The sequence below is a fragment of the Magallana gigas genome, chromosome 9 (assembly GCF_963853765.1).
Source record: "Magallana gigas chromosome 9, xbMagGiga1.1, whole genome shotgun sequence".
Classification (NCBI taxonomy): Eukaryota; Metazoa; Mollusca; class Bivalvia; order Ostreida; family Ostreidae; genus Magallana; species Magallana gigas.
The window spans coordinates 38392586-38414357 of record NC_088861.1 but is presented as its reverse complement, the minus strand read 5'-3'; the positions used below and the strand labels follow the sequence as shown (position 1 = coordinate 38414357).

The 21772-nt window shown below is 34.9% G+C and overlaps 1 protein-coding gene and 1 long non-coding RNA gene across 3 annotated transcripts; one reads left to right on the top strand and one right to left on the bottom strand.

Moving 5' to 3' along the window:
• Positions 1-397: 397 nt before the first annotated feature.
• LOC105320798 (trichohyalin) lies at positions 398-15934 on the bottom strand. Of its 2 annotated transcripts, XM_011418873.4 has the most exons (10): positions 15782-15934; positions 14198-15239; positions 10483-10494; positions 8925-9147; positions 5866-6261; positions 4843-5649; positions 4276-4545; positions 3824-4013; positions 3096-3435; positions 398-2665 (listed from the first exon to the last, which is right to left on the bottom strand). In XM_011418873.4, the coding sequence occupies exons 2-10, from the start codon at positions 15188-15190 to the stop codon at positions 2441-2443; spliced, it is 3456 nt and encodes a 1151-aa protein (XP_011417175.3). In that variant the 5' UTR covers positions 15191-15239; positions 15782-15934; the 3' UTR covers positions 398-2440. The 2 variants fall into 2 exon arrangements, with proteins under 2 accessions (XP_011417175.3, XP_011417176.3); XM_011418874.4 differs by lacking the exon at positions 10483-10494.
• A 2317-nt stretch (positions 15935-18251) lies between these two features.
• Positions 18252-20347, top strand: LOC117691466 (uncharacterized). The gene is made up of 3 exons (XR_010709493.1): positions 18252-18428; positions 19764-19896; positions 20105-20347. It is a non-coding gene; the product is annotated as an uncharacterized lncRNA (long non-coding RNA).
• The last annotated feature ends 1425 nt before the right edge of the window (positions 20348-21772 follow it).

Here is a 21772-nt window from a genome sequence, read left to right as displayed (position 1 = left end):
CAGTAATTGAGAGTCAATATAATTTGTTGGGGCTTAATTCTCATGATCATGGGTTTTGTTTGTACTTAATTGAAAATACCAAATAAATTATGAGTCATTCTTAATGCTAGTCTTAATGCATGATTAAGGGACCATTTAAAAATTTACAATCCACAAAACTTAATTTGCTCAGCTTTAACTGATCACTTGGTTTCATCGTTCATTGATAATGCTGTGTAGACACCACCGGTATGAATTTACAATGAGCATTATTTTACTTTTAATTTTCAGGCAATAAAAAAATCGGTAAATCTAGTAAAGCTCCTAAGATTATGGTTTTTCCTATTATCTATTTAAAGGCTAGGGCTTTATCCCTGTCACTGATAGAAACTTCAAATTAAGAATCACAAACACGGGAATTGTTTCTACCTTAGACTTTATTCCTCCTCTCTGTAACAACTATCATAAGCAAAGTATTAATACATCACATTGCAAACAAACTACCATGATCGACCTCCCGACTTAATATACAGAGAAAAAAGCAACAACAAAAATAATATATGGGTTATCACAGTCGTCAACAGAACACAATGCCTACAGACAGACGGACAAACACACAGGGAAAATGAAACTGTGTTGGAGCATCAACAAGTTTAGCCCTGTCATTTGATGATTTGGACAGAAGACCAGGTTTTATAAAATCATTCGTTTTCAACTTTCTGAAAAGGAAACCCCTTTTACAGTATTATACATGTATATCTGATCCTAATTAAAGCAGCTTTACAAAGATGTTGAATTGTTCACTCAGGTTTGATTGATGTTATAAACAACTATATATCAAACAATTTTTCTGTTAAAATAAGAATTGAATTCAAAATAGGAGCTAGATAATTTAAGTCTTAATGGTGGGCATCACAACCATTCTGTAGCAAAACAGAGAAATGGGAATGCAGTAATATATGTATCCCATATTATTGGTACTAACAGAACGGACATTAACTGAACAAGTAACAAAACAATCGTGTTGTTTGGTGGTCAAATATCTGCACCTGGCGTTCTCATTCGTTGATTTGTTAAAACATATACATCCATGTCCACTCTCCTCTTTTATACCAGAATGTTATAATATTTTGAAAAATAATCAAAGACTTGATTAAACAACATTGTAAAATTATTACAAATAGGCCTCAGCCATGTATGCAAAATAGAATACATATGTAGTCAATGCGTTCATTGAAAGATATGAATCAAGATTATTGTAGACTGTTAGCATTCTGGGCTAATTCAATTTTTCAAAAGATTTTTTTATATCATTCTCTTTAAAGATTGAGCAAATACAATAATACTGAGAACACTACTTTTTAGCATACACCTATAATAAAATGATGAAGCATTTAAAATCCATCTTACGCAGAAATCATAATTTTGATGTCTTGCTTGAGTTATGCCCCTTGAAATGCGACATTACCAGTAGTTTTGATTCATTTATGGAGATTTTTTAATTAATTTTACAATTAATTTCTAACTTTCAAATCAATAAAGTATAGTTTTTTCTTAGTAACATTACTCATAATAATATATAAAATAAATAAACAAATTATGACTTTCATGATAATCTAACAGGAGTAATTGATTTATCTGTTTATATACATAAAAAACACAAAGATAAATCCAAGTTTTCTGTCTTCAAAATCCATTAGTTTAAAAGACTAGCTTATTGCATACACAAGTAAAAACAGCTTCTACAAATCAATATAAAACATGTACATATGTATCGGTACTGGTATATATAAGTACCCCCAAATCCTCATTCTAATCTAGTTCCAAATATTAATTACAAAATTCTTTTGTTAATTTGAAATTCATAAACGCACACATTCTAAAAGCAGCTTTAAGAAATGAATATTTACATAAAATATTCACAATAGTCTTTGAACTATGTTAATATTTTGGGAATAATTTAAACAGGACAATTTTAAATTAAATATTGAATAAAAATTAAATGTAATGTATGTTTTAAATAGAACCAGTATTACGAAATACAGTCAATCAAAATATATTGAACATGAAGGTAAAGATTTCTCAGAATTGCTGAAAAAATATGGCTATTTCAAACTAATGTTTTAGATTTTTCATATTAGGAATTTTGATTGAGAATGTTTTGATGTTTTGAGATACCATAACCATGTTATTATCCCAAAAGCATTGAGCAAAGAAACAGATCAAATGAAATTGCATTTTTAAAATCATTACAACATAACTCCTCCATAATACAAGAACCAAATCTAATATTCGACACAAATGCTTCAAATTCTTCTAACTTGTTCTTTCAATTGAAACAATTTCAACAAAACACTCAGAAATAAAAAAAATTCTATAAGTTACCGTACCTAAATGTTTATCTAAAAGTTTTAATAATCATTAAAAATCCAGGTGACCTAGTTTTCACAGACACACCCCCTCAAGGTAACACCTGTGACCTTAATAACGCCAGGTGCTGGTCGCTGACTTTGATGCGGACGTCTTTGCGCTGTTGCCCCTCCTCCTCGAGCTGCTGGTAGTGGTGGATGCGGTTGATCTTTGCGTTGCGGACCCTCTCCCCCTGGGTCTGGTTCTCGGCCTCCTCCTGCTGGAGACGACTGTGTACCCCGTCCCACCGCTGCTGTGACCTCTGAACTCTGGCCTCCTGTGTAGATAGATACATGAATAAAATTACTTTTCAACTCTCAATTCCAGACCTCAGGCCTAGCCTTCTGTGTAGATAAGTACATGTATATAGTTACAAGTTTAAACCGCCACATAATAACACTATGAACTCTGGTTGCCTGTTTAGATATGTATATATATATTTTAGTTACAAATCTCAACTCTCATTTCAAAATTTATAATAATGAACAAATATATCAAACTCCAAGATCTTTTAAATTTAAAAGATATATTTATATAACTTTAAATTAATGTAATCATCTGTACTGTTCTATGTGCTTAGTACATAGTTTACATTCATTAACTTTGTAAACTCATGGATATTTAATAATTTTTAAGCAAACATTAATTGGATCTGTGCCTCTCTCATCTTTGTAAAAAAGACCAGGTATTTGACCTTTCACACTGACCTTTCTCATCTCGGCAATCTTTTCCTCCTCCGCCTGTTTCTTCGCTGTCTCCGCCTCGCGCCGTTCTCGTCTCTGGCGCATCGCTTCAATCCGGTTCTGTTCCTTTTTCTTGTTCTCAAGTTCTCGTTTTTCCATTTTAGCACGGAGTTCCGCAGAGATATATTTCTTGGCTTTTTGTGCTTGCTCCACGGTTTGCTGCTCTTTCATTAGTCGCTGTTGGTCGCGCTCCATTTGTGCTATGATCCTCTCCCTGTGGTTGTCCTGCATGACTTCTTTCATCAACTGTTCATTTCGGAGACGTTCGTTCCATTTCGTGTTTCTTTGAGCTACTTTCACTCTCCTAATTCAAAGAGAGAAAAAGCCATTTTTCACAATTTTCTGCTGAAGTAACCATAGTGTTATGTAAAAAATGGGATATTAAGTAATTACAAAAAAGCATTACTGGATAAGATTCATCACAACTTTTCTTCTCAGTAGATTTCAGTAAGTATAAATGTATTTATGTAGTGAAACAAAAGAGTTAATGTAGGTTCTCATAAAAATGTAAACTACAGTGTACAAATTAACAAGTTATAATGAATTATACAAATCCATGTTAAACTTTAATTAAGCGTCTCTCAGAAAATGAAATTGGTTTGTAAGTTCGCAGGTGAATATTAACATGCTTTTTAACTACGAATTAACTTCCACCAATATTAGTTACAAAAAGTTGAGAAATATAAGCTCACCTGAATTCCCGCCTGGCGGCCTCTTTAGAGTCGGCTGACATTGGTCGCGCCCCTCTGATTTCCACAGGAGGGGCTGGCTGATATCCTCCCTCTGGGGGCTTAGGTGTCCTCATTAACTGTTCTACTGTGGAGGTACATTTACTTTTGGCAAATGGATCTACATACTTATATGCAGGAGATGTCCACTCACCTAAGGAAAATTTGGAAAAATTAAAGCAAACTAGTAATGAATATGACAGACAATTGATTTGAAAAGTTGAGCATGTGTAACTGTATTTAGCTACAGATATTGAAGCATGCATTGCAGCAAAATATGATATAGTAAAATTTTTAAAGTTGTATATTAAATATTTACATCAAAATCCTGTAGTTTGACATTTAAGATTTCCAATAATGACAGTGGTAAATATGGAGGTTAAAAAAGGAACTTTCAAATGTCTGGAAACACTCACAAGCGTAGGGATATCTGCGGAGATCCCTGGCCTCCAGTGGAGCTTGGAGTGCGGTCTCCCGGAACGCTCCATGGTTGGGTGGTTCTATGATGTCAGGGATGCTGTTCGTTGACCAGTATTTCTTCCACTCGGGTTTTCTTGACTCGGCTGATCTCGGTCTTCGTCTCATGAAGTTGGCCAGTTTTTTGGGTGGAGCAAAGGCTGATCTATTGCATCTGTAGCCATTTTCTTTGTAAAATTTGTCAAAGTTGAACTCCTCCCTATATTTTTCTGAAGAAAAAAAATTGATTTAAAAATTCAATAGCACAACTCTTACAAACAAAGAGGTTCTTATGAGTGTGCATTCTATACAGTTGCTATAAATGAAGGTTAATCTTAAAAACCTAAATTAAACGGCAATATATATTTAATAATATCTTTTCTCACTCTTTTTACATCTGCTACTAAAAAGTTCCACTGTTTACTATTAGAATTAATTTTCTGCAATATATCAGAATCAAGCAAAAACTAACTGTACAATGTTTCAGGTACGTTTCAGATTAATAAAACAACCTTCATCCAACTAACCTTCATCATCAGACAGAGGTCGTGACCCGAACTGTACCCTGCTGTTATCTATTTCAAGGTCGTATTCATTAAGTTGGTCCTCAAAAGTCACTGACTTTCTCAGCAGATTCTCCTCCTGTTTGTCTCTCTTCCTCAGCAGCCTCATCCTCTCCATCTCGATCTCCTTTTCTATTTCATGCAGCCGTGCTCGGTGTCTGTCCCTTTCTCTCTCCAATGTTCTCTGCCTTTCTTCCAGGGCAGATCTCTCCAAATCTTCCTTTTCCTGTGACCAGATTTCCACTTCCCTGTCATTTGAGATCTCTACTTCCTTCTTTTGTTCTACTGTTGCACTTCCTTCCTGCCTCATTCTCAAAAACTCCTCAGCTTCCTTCATCCCTCTAATCTCCTCTTCCTTCTTCCTTCTGTATTCCTCCTCAGCTTCATTCATCCTTCTGACCTCCTCCTCTTTTTTCCTTCTGTATTCCTCTTCTGCTTCCACCTTCTGCTTTTCATACTCTTCTTTAACTTTCTGAGCCATCCTCTCTTCCTCTTCTCTTCGTAAATCCACCTCCTGCCTGAGACACGTGTTTATTTCTCTTCGCCTCATTTCTTCCTCCATCATCCTCATTCGTGTCTGTCTCTCCCTTCTCTCCTCCTCTCTTCTCCTCAGCTCCTCCTCCCTTCTCTCTTCCTCCCTTCTCCTCAGCTCCTCTTCCCTCTCTACCTCCTTGTTGTCTTTTTCTGTCTGTCTCTCGTCCAGAAGAAGCTTGTGTTCAACCAACTGTGACACGACTCTGTCATCCAGCTCTTTTTGCGTAATGTTGGTGCCTACAAGACAGGGAGAAAAAATCCAAAAAATCAACATTTTAAGACATCTGTTTTTATAAACATTTCTTCTATAGCATGCTGCTGCAAATGAATGGGATGCAAGTGAATTTTAATAGAAGTTAAATTTTCAGTCATGCATTTAGTCCTAAATTTATCAAATTTTTTGAAAAATTTAGTTGTGATGGAAAACAAAAAAATAAATCTTGATTTTAGTACCTGGGATAAGTTTATTTATTTCTTCGCTCTTGACCGACGACCTAGTTTGTAGCATGGATTCATTGGGCGGCCTCTGAATCTGTGGATAGGCCTGAACGTAGCCATTTCCCCAAGGGAAACAATCCATGAAAACTGGGTCATTCTGGAAATGGAATGGGTTGGGTGGGGGGTATTCAGGGGGGTCAGCATTGGGCCCTGATGTGGGGTACCCCTCCAGGTTTTCTTTAGGGTAGTGTGGTTCCTGGTTTTGGAGTGAGAGCCTAGCTTCCTTTGGCATCTTCAGTTCAAGGGTTAGTCGTTCATAAACTTGTTCAGGGGTCCATATGGCAACATCCATTGGAACCTTTTCTGTTTTGCCATTGGCGAATGTGACTGTGATTTGCCTATCATCGGGTCCTGTAAAAGAGACATTTGACTAAGTGTTATTTCTTCTCAATCTTGTTTGGGTGATCAACTTCTGAATTTCACGGGACATCTGTGTTTTGGGTTCAAATCAAGAAGAATGTTCTTGACAAAATGCTATCTCCTATGCTAGGTATAGCAGTACATGCAATGGTCACATGTCTGTCTTTTCACAAAGTTGAAGACTACAGTAATTGTTAATTTTTCAGAGACTGCTATTTTTCTTCATATACATTCTGAATACACTTATTCAAAGATAATTTGATTAAAAAATTTATTTCATATTAAGAATATTCAATGAGTGGAAGCCAAATAGAATGCATACACCATCTACACCTATTTTAAATGCCAAAATAAACAGTTCCTTTCATAAATCTAAATTAATGTTGATACTGACAAACAATTCTGTACAAGCAAGTTGTTTGACAATTAAAACATTGATATAAAGGCCTGATTTATTCTTTCTCATAGTATTAAATATAACATTCTCACTGTATATTTCTTTATTTAACCTGCCTATACAGAAGTTAAAATATTAGCAAAAGCCTTGTGATGACAGTGCACACGTATATACTAAGAGGAAAAAGAGAATTATTGTTAACAAAATCAAAATCAATAATCCATTTATAGAAGAATTTTCAGCTCTGTGGCCAAACAGGTTTGGCGGGTTCAATGTTTAACTGAGCTAACATGAAAGGAAAGAAGATGATAAAAGGTAAAAAAACAAAATAGAATCTATTGACAACCTGCTTTTAATGGATTTCACCATTTTGCAGCATAGAATCATTTGCGCACCTGAGCAAATGAAATATTTCCAGAGCTTAGCAGAGACAAGATTTTAAAATATTTTTTGATATCCTACCGAGAATTTAAATTGTGTTAGTCTAGAAAAAAATCTTTTTTTTTCTTTTTGGAATAGGCTCTTGTCAAGCCATGTTGAGATGTTTTTTGGAAGTTTAAACATTGATAAAAATCTTCACACGAAGGAACCAGTTTGTTGATAGACAAATAACAAGTGGTCTTTATACGGACTTATATAGAGACGGGGGAATTTTGACAGATATTGAAAGATCTTAATTAAACGGTTCTTAATTAACATCATGAACCAGGACATTGATATCTCATTGCATTATCTGTGTTACTAATACACCCCCAACTATAACTCGTAATCAATTATGGTTGTCAACTGCAATTGCTAGCATAATGCACATGAAGACATTATAAATAGCAACATATATTGCTCGTTATCTCAGAAAAGTTTGCAAGAGCTTAAAAGCACACAAAGACATTAAAGAAAAAAACCACTTAAAAATTTTCTAAAAAATATAGATAAAGATCAAAGAATTTTTTGTACTCTTGTCAGTAAAAAAAAGTCTTAGACTGTAACTAGGTCTGGATGTTTGAATTATGTCGCTAAAAACAGTCCGTCGAAAGTAAGCACATAGCCTACTAAACAAATATATGCCAGATATCTGCAAATATTGACCAATGAAACGGCTTATGTACAAGCTGACATGAAAACACTATAAGTAAATATTCAGTTTGATTTTCTTTTCCCGACAGAACATCTCAAAATCAATGTCCATTATTTCTTCTAAAAAATGGTAAAGAAAAGAGATTTTTTTATCCTCCAGAAGTTGTAAGTTTCAATGGAAGAAATTTCACTTGAATACTTGTTAAAAACTCATTTTGCCTTGTTGTTGGCCCCTTCTACTCTCTACTTAAATTCATTGTAAAAACTTTGAAGTAGAGAAGGCAATTTGATACTCTAAAGATAATTTTCTTTCTGTTTAAAGAATAGGGTAAGGTCATAAAATTTCATTGACAATCAGTTTAAAAGCAAGTATTTCTTATTGTTCTGAGTTCTAAAAAAGAAAATGGAGACTACTTCAGAGAGAGAGAGAGGTTAAGAGAGAGAGATAAAAGAGCAAGAGAGAGAGAGAGAAAAGAGAGAGAGAAAGAGAGAGAGAGAGAGAGAGAGAGAGAGAGAGAGAGAGAGAGAGAGCAAATAGGAGAAAAACAGATACACAGATGGACATAGAAAAAGAGACAGAAAGAGAGAGGGACAGACATAGAGAAAGAGAGATATAAAGCCAGGTTATAGAGAGTGACAGAGGTAAAGAGGCCCCCGGAGGGAAAGAGAGATATAAAGCCAGGTTATAGAGAGTGACAGAGGTAAAGAGGCCCCCGGAGGGAAAGAGAGATATAAAGCCAGGTTATAGAGTGACAGAGGTAAAGAGGCCCCCGGAGGGAAAGAGAGATATAAAGCCAGGTTATAGAGTGACAGAGGTAAAGAGGCCCCCGGAGGGAAAGAGAGATATAAAGCCAGGTTATAGAGTGACAGAGGTAAAGAGGCCCCCGGAGGGAAAGAGAGATATAAAGCCAGGTTATAGAGTGACAGAAGTAAAAAGGCCCCCGGAGGTAAAGAGAGATATAAAGCCAGGTTATAGAGTGACAGAGGTAAAGAGGCCCCCGGAGGGAAAGAGAGATATAAAGCCAGGTTATAGAGTGACAGAGGTAAAGAGGCCCCCGGAGGGAAAGAGAGATATAAAGCCAGGTTATAGAGTGACAGAGGTAAAGAGGCCCCCAGAGGGAAAGAGAGACAAGGAGTATCAATAAAATGTTTAATGAACAAGGACCAACATAAAGTTGCTTACCATCCACCTGTCTTTTCTCCTGCCCCTCAATGACTACCCCGGGGCAGAACCTCTCCCCCTCGGGCTCCCAGGTGGCCAGGACTCTGTCCCCCGTCTGTATTGTGTGCCGCTTGGCATCCTCGTAATCGATGATGTCGAATATAAACGTGTCCTGGTACTTGGTTTCATTATATTTCCCATGTTTACATGGACCGAATGCCACCAGAAACTTGTCGGATAAAATCTGAAAAAAGAACAGTAAGAAATCTCTTTAGAAATCATCTAAATGTGCTGCAATATATTTTATATTGAGGGCCGGCGGGCATATTCCAGAACTGTTGTTCTTACATACTCAGCACACAAACCTTTATTTTCATGCAAGAAAATTTTGCTTACTAAGCTTTGTGAGAATTTTTAATCAGGTAGTCGTAAATATTTTTGCCTCTTACAAAATTTGCATCCATTAACTCTCCCTAGACTACATTGTAAGTATTGTATTTGCTCGAGATTTGTTTATTAGGTCAGCTGAAAAAAATAAGTCCCTGCAAAGCAGTTTAACACTGATTAATGGCAAAATATAGTTTTCACAAATAAAAATTGGTTCATATGCAGTATTCTATTGCACAATATATGTAAATCATCATATTTAATGTTTAATGTTACTGTAAAACATCTTTCATTTCAAATCTGTAAAATTGAAATATTTTTATCCAGTATAATTACTTTTTAGTCTCTGCTACTGTGACAACTAAGTGTTTTAAATACAAGTTGAAACCTTTAGTACTCCTAGCATAATATATAATTTAATTATTTTCACGGAGTTATGAACAAATTGTTCCTACAGTATACTATAAATATTAAGAGTGCATGCATAAAATGCAAATGTTTGTTACTGCAGATTATTTTACATTTCTAAAATGCTCAATTAGATAATTATTATAAATATAAGTTATTGAATAGTAATGGGGACAAATGTTTGATTTTCTCAGATTATATATGAATGTAAAGTGATAGTTGCTTTATATCTGAATATTTTTGCAATTATCTAAATTTGCAAAAAATACAATACCCAGAAATTATAATATCCAGTTTAAAAAAGGTAGTTATCCAAGTCCACAAACTTTGTGATACAAAAAATGGGAAGATATGGTATAATTATGATATAGCATGCAAGAATGAACAGTGTCCATTTTTCTGTATGAAATATTTCTGTTCTTTAACTTTTAATTAGTTCAAAAATTCTTATTATTCTGGTCATTTAGGGTTATCCTGTTTATTAAAAACCAATTTTCATTATAATTAATGTCAGAACTTAATGATCAAATACATTGTATATATGTTTGTGCAATTTTGGATACATGTATAGTTGTTACGACATGATTGATTCATAAATAGAGCATAGTACTTGTATATTACCCAGAAACTGATAATTATGAGCATCATGCACTCCCGTTAGGGCAGTCAATCATCTAAGAGAGATGGAATATAACAGACAATACACAATGTATAGAACGGGAAAGCTTTACAAAGGGAGACTACTGCGTTAATAGATCCCAAATCCTGAGTGTTTAAAACTTACATAGTCTCCTTTCTGCAAAAAAATACATCAAAGTGATATTTCATAACATTAATTTCTGTTTCTGGTATTGTTAGAATATTACTAGATATATATCAATATGCATGGGCCTTATTTCAATCATTTGCAGGCGTATCTGCAGGGATAACCATACCATTAAGCTAGCTCATTTCCACATTTATCTTTCAGAAACCTGTGGTATATTGGTAATGTACAATATCGCCACTTTTATCAGTTTTTGTTAAAGGCTCTGAGAATGTCAATGACAGCCATGCAAACTTCTGGCATCTGTATTCATAAAATATTAGTACCCAGTGATGAAATAAGCTTCATTCTCAAGAATAATTCTCCATAAAGGATATTTTTAACACAAAATTTCCAGACTTCAAGCTTATCAATTCCACCCAGATTCCTGAGACAGTTGCTACAATTCTGTCATTAGATATAACTCAGTTCAAAATTACTTTATTACAAGCTTAATTAACTGAAGTAATCAACTTGATTACATTTTGACGGATCCTGCAGTGACCCTGTCAGAAATCTATTGGAATTCTCCAGCATAACTGTATTACATTAATGGAAATCAATGGCTCAAAATCTGTGCCTGGGAACTATACTCTTTTACCTTGTTTATAGAGACAGAGATATTAATTTAACAAGCAAACTAAAAAATGATCAAACTGAGTAATAGAATTATAAACATTCTAAAATTTAGATTAGCAGACTGAAAATACATGAATAAGATTAATTTCTCTCTCTCTCTCTCTCTCTCTCTCTCTCTCTCTCTCTCTCTCTCTCTCTCTCTCTCTCACATGATATAACAAGAGGCCCAGGGGCCACATCGCTCACCTGAGCAACAATTGCCTTAATTCTGATCAAATTAGCATTACAGTATCAAAATATCTTGACAACTGAGTACAGTAGAGCTTGCTAAACAAATTTTGAAAATCTGCCAATTTTTATCCACCTCTTATTTTTTGGTAAATACCAAGCCCCTTTTGTTGTTATACCTCTAAGATTTTTCTCTATTCCTATATACCCCCCCCCCCCCCCCCATATTTCGTGGCCCCACTATTCTCTAGGGAATCATGGTTTCATCAAACTTCATTCTACCTTTAATCTCATAACCTGTGCTTTCACATTAAGTACTGAGTTTTGGACCAAAAACTTTCCCAGAATATTTTTAAAGATTTTTTCTATATATTCCTATGTAAAAATTCAAACCGCCATCACGGTCCCGCCCTACCACTAGTGATTTTGCAATCTTGAAATTACACTACCCGAGGATGCCTCTACACAAGTTTAAGCTTTTCTGGCCAAATAGTCTTTAAAAAGAAGATTTTGAAATATTTTCTCTATATATTCTTAAGTAAAATTTCATCCCCCATTGTGGCCTCACCCTACCCCTGGACTATTATTTAAACAAACTTGAATCTATATGATCTGGGGATGCCTCCACTCAAATTTGGGCTTTCCTGGCCTAATACTTTTGAGAAGAAGACTTTTAAAGATTTTCTCTATATATAAAAAGGTATCCCCCATTATGGCCCCGCCCTACCCCCAGGGACCATGATTTGAACAAACTTGAATCTACATTATCTGAGGATGGTTACAAATTTGAGATTTCTTGGCCAAATAGTTATTAAAAGATTTTTTTTTAAAGATTTCTCTACATACTCTTATGTAAAAATTGATCCCCCAATTGTGGCCCCACCCTACCCCCGGGGACTATGATTTGAAGAAACGTGAATCTACACTACCTGAAGATGCTTCCATTTTAATTTGAGCTTATCTGACCTAATAGATTTTGAGAATAAGATTTTTAAAGATTTTCTCTATATATATTCCTATGTAAAACCTGATCCCCCAATTGTGGCCCCACCCTACCCCCGGGGATCATCATTTGAACAGACTTAAATCTACACTACCTGAGGATGCTTCCATTTTAATTTGAGCTTATCTGGCCAAATAGTTTTTGAGAAGAGGATTTTAAAAGATTTTCTCTATATATTCCTATTTAAAACATGATCCCCCTATTGTGGCCCCACCATACCCCTGGGGACCATGATTTAAACAAACTTGAATCTACACTACCTGCGGATGCTTCCACTCAAAGTTGAGCTTTCCTGGCTTAGTAGTTTTTGAGAAGAAGATTTTTAAATATTTTCTCTATATATTCCTATGTAAAATTTGATCCCCCAATTGTGGCCCCATCCTACCCCCGGGGACCATGATTTGAACAAACTTAAATCTACATTTCCTGAGCATGCTTCCAATTTAATTTGAGCTTTTCTGGCCTGATAGTTTTTGAGAAGAAGATTCTTAAAGATTTTCTCTATATATTCCTATGTAAAACTTGATCCCCCAATTGTGGCCCCACCCTACCCCCGGGGACCATGATTTGAACAATTTTGAATCTACACTACCTGAGGATGCTCCCATTTTAATTTGAGCTTTTCTGGCCTGATAGTTTTTGAGAAGAAGATTTTTAAATATTTTCTCTATATATTCCTATGTAAAACTTGATCCCCCTCTTGTGGCCCCTCCCTACCCCCGGGGACCATGATTTGAACAAACGTGAATCTACACTACCTGAGGATGCCTCCACACAAGTTTAAGCTTTTCCGGCTGAATAGTTTTTGAGAAGAAGATTTTTGAAAAATACCAACAAATTTTTAATAATTCTCAATTATCTCCCCTTTAAAAAGGGCGTGGCACTTCATTTGAACAAACTTGAATCCCCTTCACCTAGTGGTGCTTTGTGCCAAATTTGGTTGAAATCTGTCCAGTGGTTCTTGAGAAGAAGATGAAAATGTGAAAAGTTAACAACGACAACGACGACAACGACAACGACGACAACGACAGACAACGGACAAATTGTGATCAGAAAAGCTCACTTGAGCCTTTGGCTCAGGTGAGCTAAAAAGGCAAGAGTTTGATACTGATTACATTAAAGTAAAAAAAATGATATTATACATTTTTTTCTATATTCAGTTGACTATGACTACACCAGAGAAAGACATTTTGTGACAGTAACTATAGATACACAATGAAATGTGTGTAATGTATCTTTATAGAGCAAGCCCAAGCAAAACTTAAAAGTACCAGTAATTAAATATGGATTGATACAACGATACATGTATCTGTTTGGAAAATAATCACAAAATTACTGAAACAATAGATCAGTTAATAGTACTTGACTGATGCTTGGTATGATATATATCCCTAGCATGTTATCAAGGTAATTTGTGATAAATCCAGGTCTACAGAGAGTTGAATAATTGATTTTATGACCGTCTACAGTGGTTTAAACATAAATCTTTAATAAGCCTGGTTCTCATGTACAGAGTATATTTAAAACTCTGGGAATACTTGAGATAAAAAGACTCGAGGAGATCAGGGAAACCAGAGCTGTGTTGGTACTTGGAAGTTACCTATCAGAAGAGTGCGGATATATGCATTTATCTGAATTTCAGCTCTCTCTATTTACTTCATATCAGTTCAAAAAAAGGGTAATAGAAACGAATCTGTTTGGAATTATAATAATCTTGTAAATTATATCTCATATCTAATGGATAAATAATCTTGTTAGATATTTTCATCATAGTAAAGGGTAGATAAAAAAAGTAATTGTTTAACGCTTGTGTAAGTCATACACAAATAAAATGCTACTGTAACAAGACAACACAAACTTTGGATAAATCTACAAGATTAATACCTGGCTTTGGACAGTTCCAATGTAGAAGTATCCATCATCAATCCTCCTGGCTAAAACTTTCTTTCCGATCAGCAGTGCTCCGGCAGCCGGAGAGACCGAGGAATTCTCCATGGAACTCATCATCTGGTCCTGAGCCTTCAGCCATCCACGAGCAGGTCTGTATCGACTCCACCCATGTGGATAGTAATACCTATAGGGGTGGAAAAACCAGTTTTTCCACGTGTCCCAGTATGGGTACCCCAGGGGATCAGGTACAGGGTGGGGATGGCCAAGAAGGGACACCCTGGGGGTGAGGCGAAGGCTCTCCTCTGGGTCAACTAAAAGTGTGGTGGATACTCCACAGTTTTTGGTGGAGTTATGGATAGTTCCGTTCATGGTTCTAATGATTCTCTCGTGAGCGTGATCCGCGCGGTAGATGGGTGTGATGCGTTCCACACATCCGTGAACAGTGAGAGTAATTATGTGAAAAGATCCGAACGACTCCACGGCTAAATCCTCCAGAAACTCGATGGACACCTGATCCGTGTTATCCTCCGAACACAAGTATATACAATGGATCGGACGGTTGTGTCCAGCCAATCCGACTTGATCTAAAATGTCTTGAGGATGCTGATCTGGGAGACCGTCTGTTACTATATATACGGCTTCACAGTTTCTGTCAGAGAGCGCGGTCAATAGAGCACCTTGTGTGTTGGTTCCAGTCTTAGCACTAAGTTTTTTCACCCATGTGGCAGCCACTGCCACAGTTTCTGGTGTACATTTCACCATCTTATCAGCCCACTGGGTGACTTCAGAGTTAAACTCTATGATGTTGAACATACAGTTGGGCTTATTGGCCTGCTTTAACAAGGTTTCTACCAAATGCTCTTTCACCACATCCAGTCCCTTGTACATGCTCCCTGATGTGTCAATACAAAATGTGACATTTCTCTCCAAAACCTCACCAAATATAGTGGGAATGCCCTTGATTTTTGGAATCAGAGGAACTGCCATTTTTGTTTTGACAAGTAAAAGATTCAAATCTGTTGATATATTTCCCTCACTGAAATACATAAAAAAAAGTCATTTACAGAATAATAACACAAACCATTTAAGTTATATATACAATATACATTTCCCATCTGTGAGAGAAATAAATTAAATATCGGGATACTTAACTAATAACTGACAAATCTTTTCATCCAATTTCAAATTCATTAAAAGTAAAGTTTTGTAAAATGGGAATCTCATGTACAAAGACTATAATATAAACCCGTTAATCAAGTTTTCAAATTAAACAGTTAACAGTTTCAGCTAGGCAACCTTTAATTTGATTATAGTATAACATTAACAATTAATGCCTTAATTATAAACACACAGTAGAATAGCATTTATAATTTTGTTTACACATTTACTATCTCTATCCTAAAAAAGACACTGTAATCTGTGCTTTTTTGATAACATGAAAATAGTGCAAAGTGTTTGAGCATGGTCGGCATTTCTCAACTATTAACAACATTTCACTTTCCTGAATACAACATTCTTTGGCATCGGAAAGAAGAGTCAACAAATTACATGTGACACCAAAAAACAAGAAGATTCTACCTCAGAAAGTGAATAGGTCCATTTCAGTCCAAAAGATATCACATCTCAGTTTACAAAGCACCTGCTGTTGCCAAGGAAGCCATGTTTTGATTAATTGGTAAATAAACCGAAGTTTCGAACTTGTCACGAAACAAATTTAATCATATGCTTGTAGGGCTAATAAAATATTTAGATTCATTTTGCATCATCAGATTGGGAATATATAATTATAAGCAACCACAAATATTCTTTTAAAAAGAAAAAAACTGTTTTTAAAGAATTAGACGGATAAAATTGGAAATGGAACGGACTAACCAGAGTTGTCGTTCCCGCCACGCTCTTTTAAGCTTGCATCATCAAAACACATAATTATGTTTCAGTTGATGTTAATTCTTACATCTTAATTCAGTTTTAAAAAGATTAATGATTTCTTTTCATTTTAATCAATTGGTGATAAATTATTGATTTTTTTTAATTTTCTTTTCAATAAAGATTTGACCTATCTTACATTTAATTAAGGCATCTCTTGTGTTAATTTCTTAAATACCCATAACTTAATTTATGAAGGGTCTTTGTATAGATATAGCTAAGTAGACAACCAGAATATCATTTCATTTTGGTTGTGTCCTGGTTAAAGGCAAAATACAAATTTGAACCAAAACGTTACGCGATTTATTTTTTTATCGAACACGACAATTGTCGTTAGATACACAATATACATGTAGTTACAGTGTACATGGGAAGAATACCATATGTCCCGTAATTAATGATACATGTATTTTAAATAAGAGGGCAAATTCTACTTTCCAGTGTGCGGAAACTGAAGTGCAATAAACTGCGACACACATTGAGCTTAATATGTACATACGTATATGTGTATGCGTGAGTCGAGTTCCTCAGAAGCGTCTTAATTATAAGTTTGATTCGATCTGTTTTGATTGTATGTATTCCTCTAATCATCTTATCTTAATAGATACCGAATGAAGACAGGATCATGAAGCAATTTCAGACATAAGTCAAAATTTAAGTCAGTCATTAAATGACTGTTTATCATAAAATGACGATTGAAATTTGTATTTAACAATTTTATATCAAGGCACTTTTAAAGGCATTTCTGGTTTTTTTCAATCAAGAGACATTAAGACATTAGTACAATTTTTTAATTAAGTGTTAGATTGCTTCATAATCCTGGAGCCTGAATCGATCATGCCTGTACATATTCTCATGTACCTACTAAGTAGTTAGCATAGCACTAGTAGTTTCCTGTTCGGCTGACCTGTACCATGTGTATATAAGTGTTACAATTAATGTATCTTTGAAAAACATGTTTTCTATACATATAAAAAAAAATCTGTTACTTTTTCAGTGTAACAATTTTACAATTAATTTCAGGGTATTGTGAAAACTGACCCGTGTGTATCAGGTTAATGACCATAGGACTACACTGCCTTGCAGGACTCTTACATGTAGGAGTAGTGGAGTACTATATAGTTGCATCATTGCATCCGAGAGAATCATGTCATTTTCTGTGACTTTAAATTTTGTTATAACAGTATCTGGTCTGTAGCCGTTGCTCCCGAACTGAAAAAAAAATTAGGATGATCGTCCGTTCGATATTTTTTAACCTCCATAACAGCTGTGTGGAAAATTGGGCAGGAATTGCAACGCATTATAGACTGAACCAAAGCTGTAAGTGTTCACTCAATATGTATATATACTGACCATTTAAAATAAACACATTCCTTTGTCTTGTCGTCGAGATGTCCGCATGATTTCCATCTAACTCTCGAGTTGTTATGCACGATGTAGCGATCCTGATTTCATTTCAAACTAGACTAAAGACAAATGTCGTAATAAGTTGGCATTGAAATGAAGAACACTTACTGAAAAATTCTTGTTTTTAGGTTTTGTCATGGCGACTTACGGGTAATTGATTTCATTCAGTGTTGTTTCATTTTTCTGTGCCATTGTTGAGGAGTCTTGTCGGTTGCAAAATGTAGAAAATTTCATATTTTATTTTATTTTCAAATAATTCTATTTGTCAGAGTGAACACTTACAAGATTTATTAAGTGCATATATACATGTATCATATACATATACATCAGTGTATAGACCAAAAATGACATGTAATCCAAAATATCATTTGACAAATTTAAAAGTTTAATTCCAATGAAATTGTTTGAGACCCCCCCCCCCCTTTTTTTTTTTAAAGTCTGGCATTTGACGACACGACATCGTTGGATATTGGCAGCATATAGTTCAGTGAACAATTCAATGCACGTATACTAGACGCGGAGTGGATTCGACAGTTAAAGTTGAAAAATTATTAACTTCACATGATATATATATATATATATATAAAGTAGCAGAAAATTGGCCTCATCGGACAGGGTCCCGTCCCACTTGATTAATTTGATCATAACATGCACTAAAATATATTTTTCAATTTTATCCGAAAATAAAAATTTTGTCCATAATAAACTGGTTCTCATTCAAGAAAGGTGTCCTTCACTTTGGGTTGTGGGGACATCAAAAAGACGGTAAAAATACAATGATTTTATCGCGGCTGCTGGCGCCTGGCGCTGCCCAGCTAGCACGATGTTCCCACAGAAAAATTCACACGTCCGCCTCACGATTCGGTGGTCATCCTCGTGGAATCCCTGCAAGGTATGTGTCCCATTGAATTTTATAACACACATTACGGTATAACTTTTATCCACTTTTTGAATATTGCTCGTTATTTTACAGAAAACAAGCTGTTTGCATTTAAATTTGGATGGAAAAATTATGTGCTGTCATTATCTCTTTCAAAAGATAAATTTTAGACTACATGTTTTTATCCCTTTGAAAATATATTGGCTCTAGTGAATGTGTTCACTATCTGACTATTGCACTATTCTGAGGAAATTCAAGTTAAACCTAATGAAGATGAAACTTTTAACTGGGATTTAACTGTTAAATTCAGACTGTTCCAGCTTGTGTTATTAATGTCATCAACATGATCAGCAAAATTTGATATTATTTAGACTTTTTAGATAAATGTATATATAATATATATCAAATGCAACAACTTTTGGAAGACTTTAGCAAGTTTTCCCATAAATAAGATTTTTCTATTTTTTGCATATTTTGACCACTTGATTACGGTGAATTTGAAATCTATCAAATAGTTTCAAAGTGTTTCTGAGTACTATACTCTATCCCAAGATATTTTGGATTCACGTTTGGATTAATTGTTTGATATTTATAAATACCTCAGGATTCAAATGATCTTCATTCAAAAGTATGAAAAATTTCCAAGATTTCTCAGTCAAAACGCCCCTGTTAGCTTATCAGGTTTCAATACAATGCTAAAAAATGTTAAGTCTACGGAGATTTTGTATTGCAGCAAGCCCGGATGATAACGTTGAAATATTGCGCAATGTATTCCGAGTGTATTCCGAATGGACAAAAATGTAAACATTCCCCATTATAAATCTCCGTAAGGAATCTGTTTTCGTTCCTGTGAATTTTTCCGAGTGAAAGATGATAATGTGTCAATGAAATTATCTTGGAAAATATCCCTTTCAACTATTTCAATTGCACTTCTTTCACAGGTAAGTGTATTTTTATTAAAAATCGTCCAAATGTGCAGCATGAATATCTTGGGACAGACTATAGACTCAAAGTGCACTCGGACTGATGACCAACATAAAGTCCAACTATTGCTTTCTTCTGTGCTGAATATATTTTTTGGAAACTCTAGTTATAAATAGTATCAAATACCTACAAAAGGCAAGACCTAAATTTTGTCCATTTCAGAAGAGGAGTTAATCGACTCCCCCATACTTTTTGTTGACTCCCCTGCGTTAGGGGTTGTATATGATGTGTATTTAAGTAATAAACAGTAATTCTGTTTTTAAACATGAATTTCTTGTGTACTATTATCAGCAGTGTAGAGTCATACACTGCAAAATGCTTTACTGAATTTACTAAAAAGCTATTGTGCATCTCTTTTTTCAGTGAAAGAACATACAAGGTTTTCCGTGGGAGGTCCCCACCAAATGATATAGTGCTTTTTTTTGGTACCATAGGAATGCTCTTGGCATATACCAGAATATCATATTTCATGATTGCCCATTACGACCACTGGACGGTTAGTGCAACTGTATAAAAACTATACCTTTAGGCCTTATTGTTTTTTTGTTTTTTTAATTCATGTGTTTGCATTTCTGTGCATTCTCTTCTAATTTGACATGAATTATTGACCAATTATGAATACCCGGTAATGTCAAAGACAGAGCTTTGAGTCAATTTATAGCATGTAAATTACTGACCATTTTCTCTCTATTTTTGATTTACAGGGCGGACATTTTGTAGTACCTAAATGGTATGACTTTACAGACGAAGAGCTGGGAATTCCACCAGATGAATTGGGACTGCTAAAACCAGAAGCGGCATAGTTACTGTGTTGAGTCTGATTGATTACTGCAATGTTTTACTGTAAACAAATAAAGTGAGAATTGTGCTCATGATATTTGTGCTATGTTGAATCTGGCATTTGTGTACATAAAATAGAATGCAACAATAAAGATTTGTGTTTAATATCAGAGACTTAACATTTTACATAAAGCAAATGTTTATGTTTTAACTAAAGGAGACTGAGAGGTCAGCCATCAGATCTACCTTCAAGTTTTCAAAATTTGATAAGCTAAAACTATTATTTAGGGAAGAAAAAAAAATCAATAATTTAACTTACAAGTTTGAATGTCTACGTAACTTTATAAAGAGCTACCATTCTGAATATATAAGCCTCCCCCCTCCCTCCCTCCCTCTCTCTCTCTCTCTCTCTCTCTCTCTCTCTGTGATGTGAAGTATTAATTAAACATTGCCATGAGGCCCGACCGTCCAGCCAGCCCTCTTAACATGATACAAATATGTGATTTGATTTAGGTTTTGTACGAGTATGATTTAGGTTTTGTACGAGTATTACAGTTGCTGCATTGCAAAAACATTTAATAATAATAATTCCCGGTGTCAGCAGGTTATGCCATTTATTTCTTTTATAGAAGAAAGGAATTTTATTGTGTTTTTTGGATCAGTTCTGTGTGATAATGAAAACTCAGTGGCCATGCATAGTCACCAGATTTCTTCATATTTTACAGTTTGATAGGCTTTGATAAGAGAAAAAGCTTAACGCCATTTATTTATTGCTCCGTGGTCCTGTTTAATGGTAACAAATGTCAAAATGGCTTTAAAGCTTATTTAAGATGAATTGTGGCAACAATTTGAGGTGGAATACACTGAACCAAAGTTTTAAGTGTTCACCCAGTATGATGTATCAACTATATGATCACATTTATTTGTCTTTACTCGGGGTAACTGATTTTTCCACATAACATAAAAATTATTATATAGATGAGATTAATAAGCAAAATCTTGTTATACGGCTTCAAAGTAGTTATTAAGATTGCAATTGCACACGCTATTTTATCATTTGCACTTTCATTTCATTTCCAATTTTCTTTTTCATCTATAGCCTTGGTTACCACGGCAACAGTTAACCCAAGCAACCAATTTAGTGTCTTTTTGCGTTTTATTCCCAAGTCTATTCATGTTAACTATAAAATGTACAGAAAATTTGTGAATGTGCGCGTGGCCCCGGCCCTCTACCAATCTTTGAATCCTGCATAGAATTAATATAAACTGTGTGGCCATACCATGCATGCAATATAATTTCTTGTTCGGCGGACCTCACGCGCTCGTATTTAAATAAAAAAATAAAACCATACAAATAATATTATAATTAATTTCCCGCATCCAGAAAATTCTGTGCTTTTTTCTGTTCTATTTCCGCTCTATTTTTCGTATTATTTTCTCCCTCGTTTCACTCCGAAAATAAATATTTTCTTGACTAATTTGTTGAAAAACAAAACCAGATTTTTTAGGATTGGTGCGTTCGTTACAAATCGCATTTTTAATATCCATTCGACATACAAATAAATGGCAACACAAAATATTAGTTAATCTCA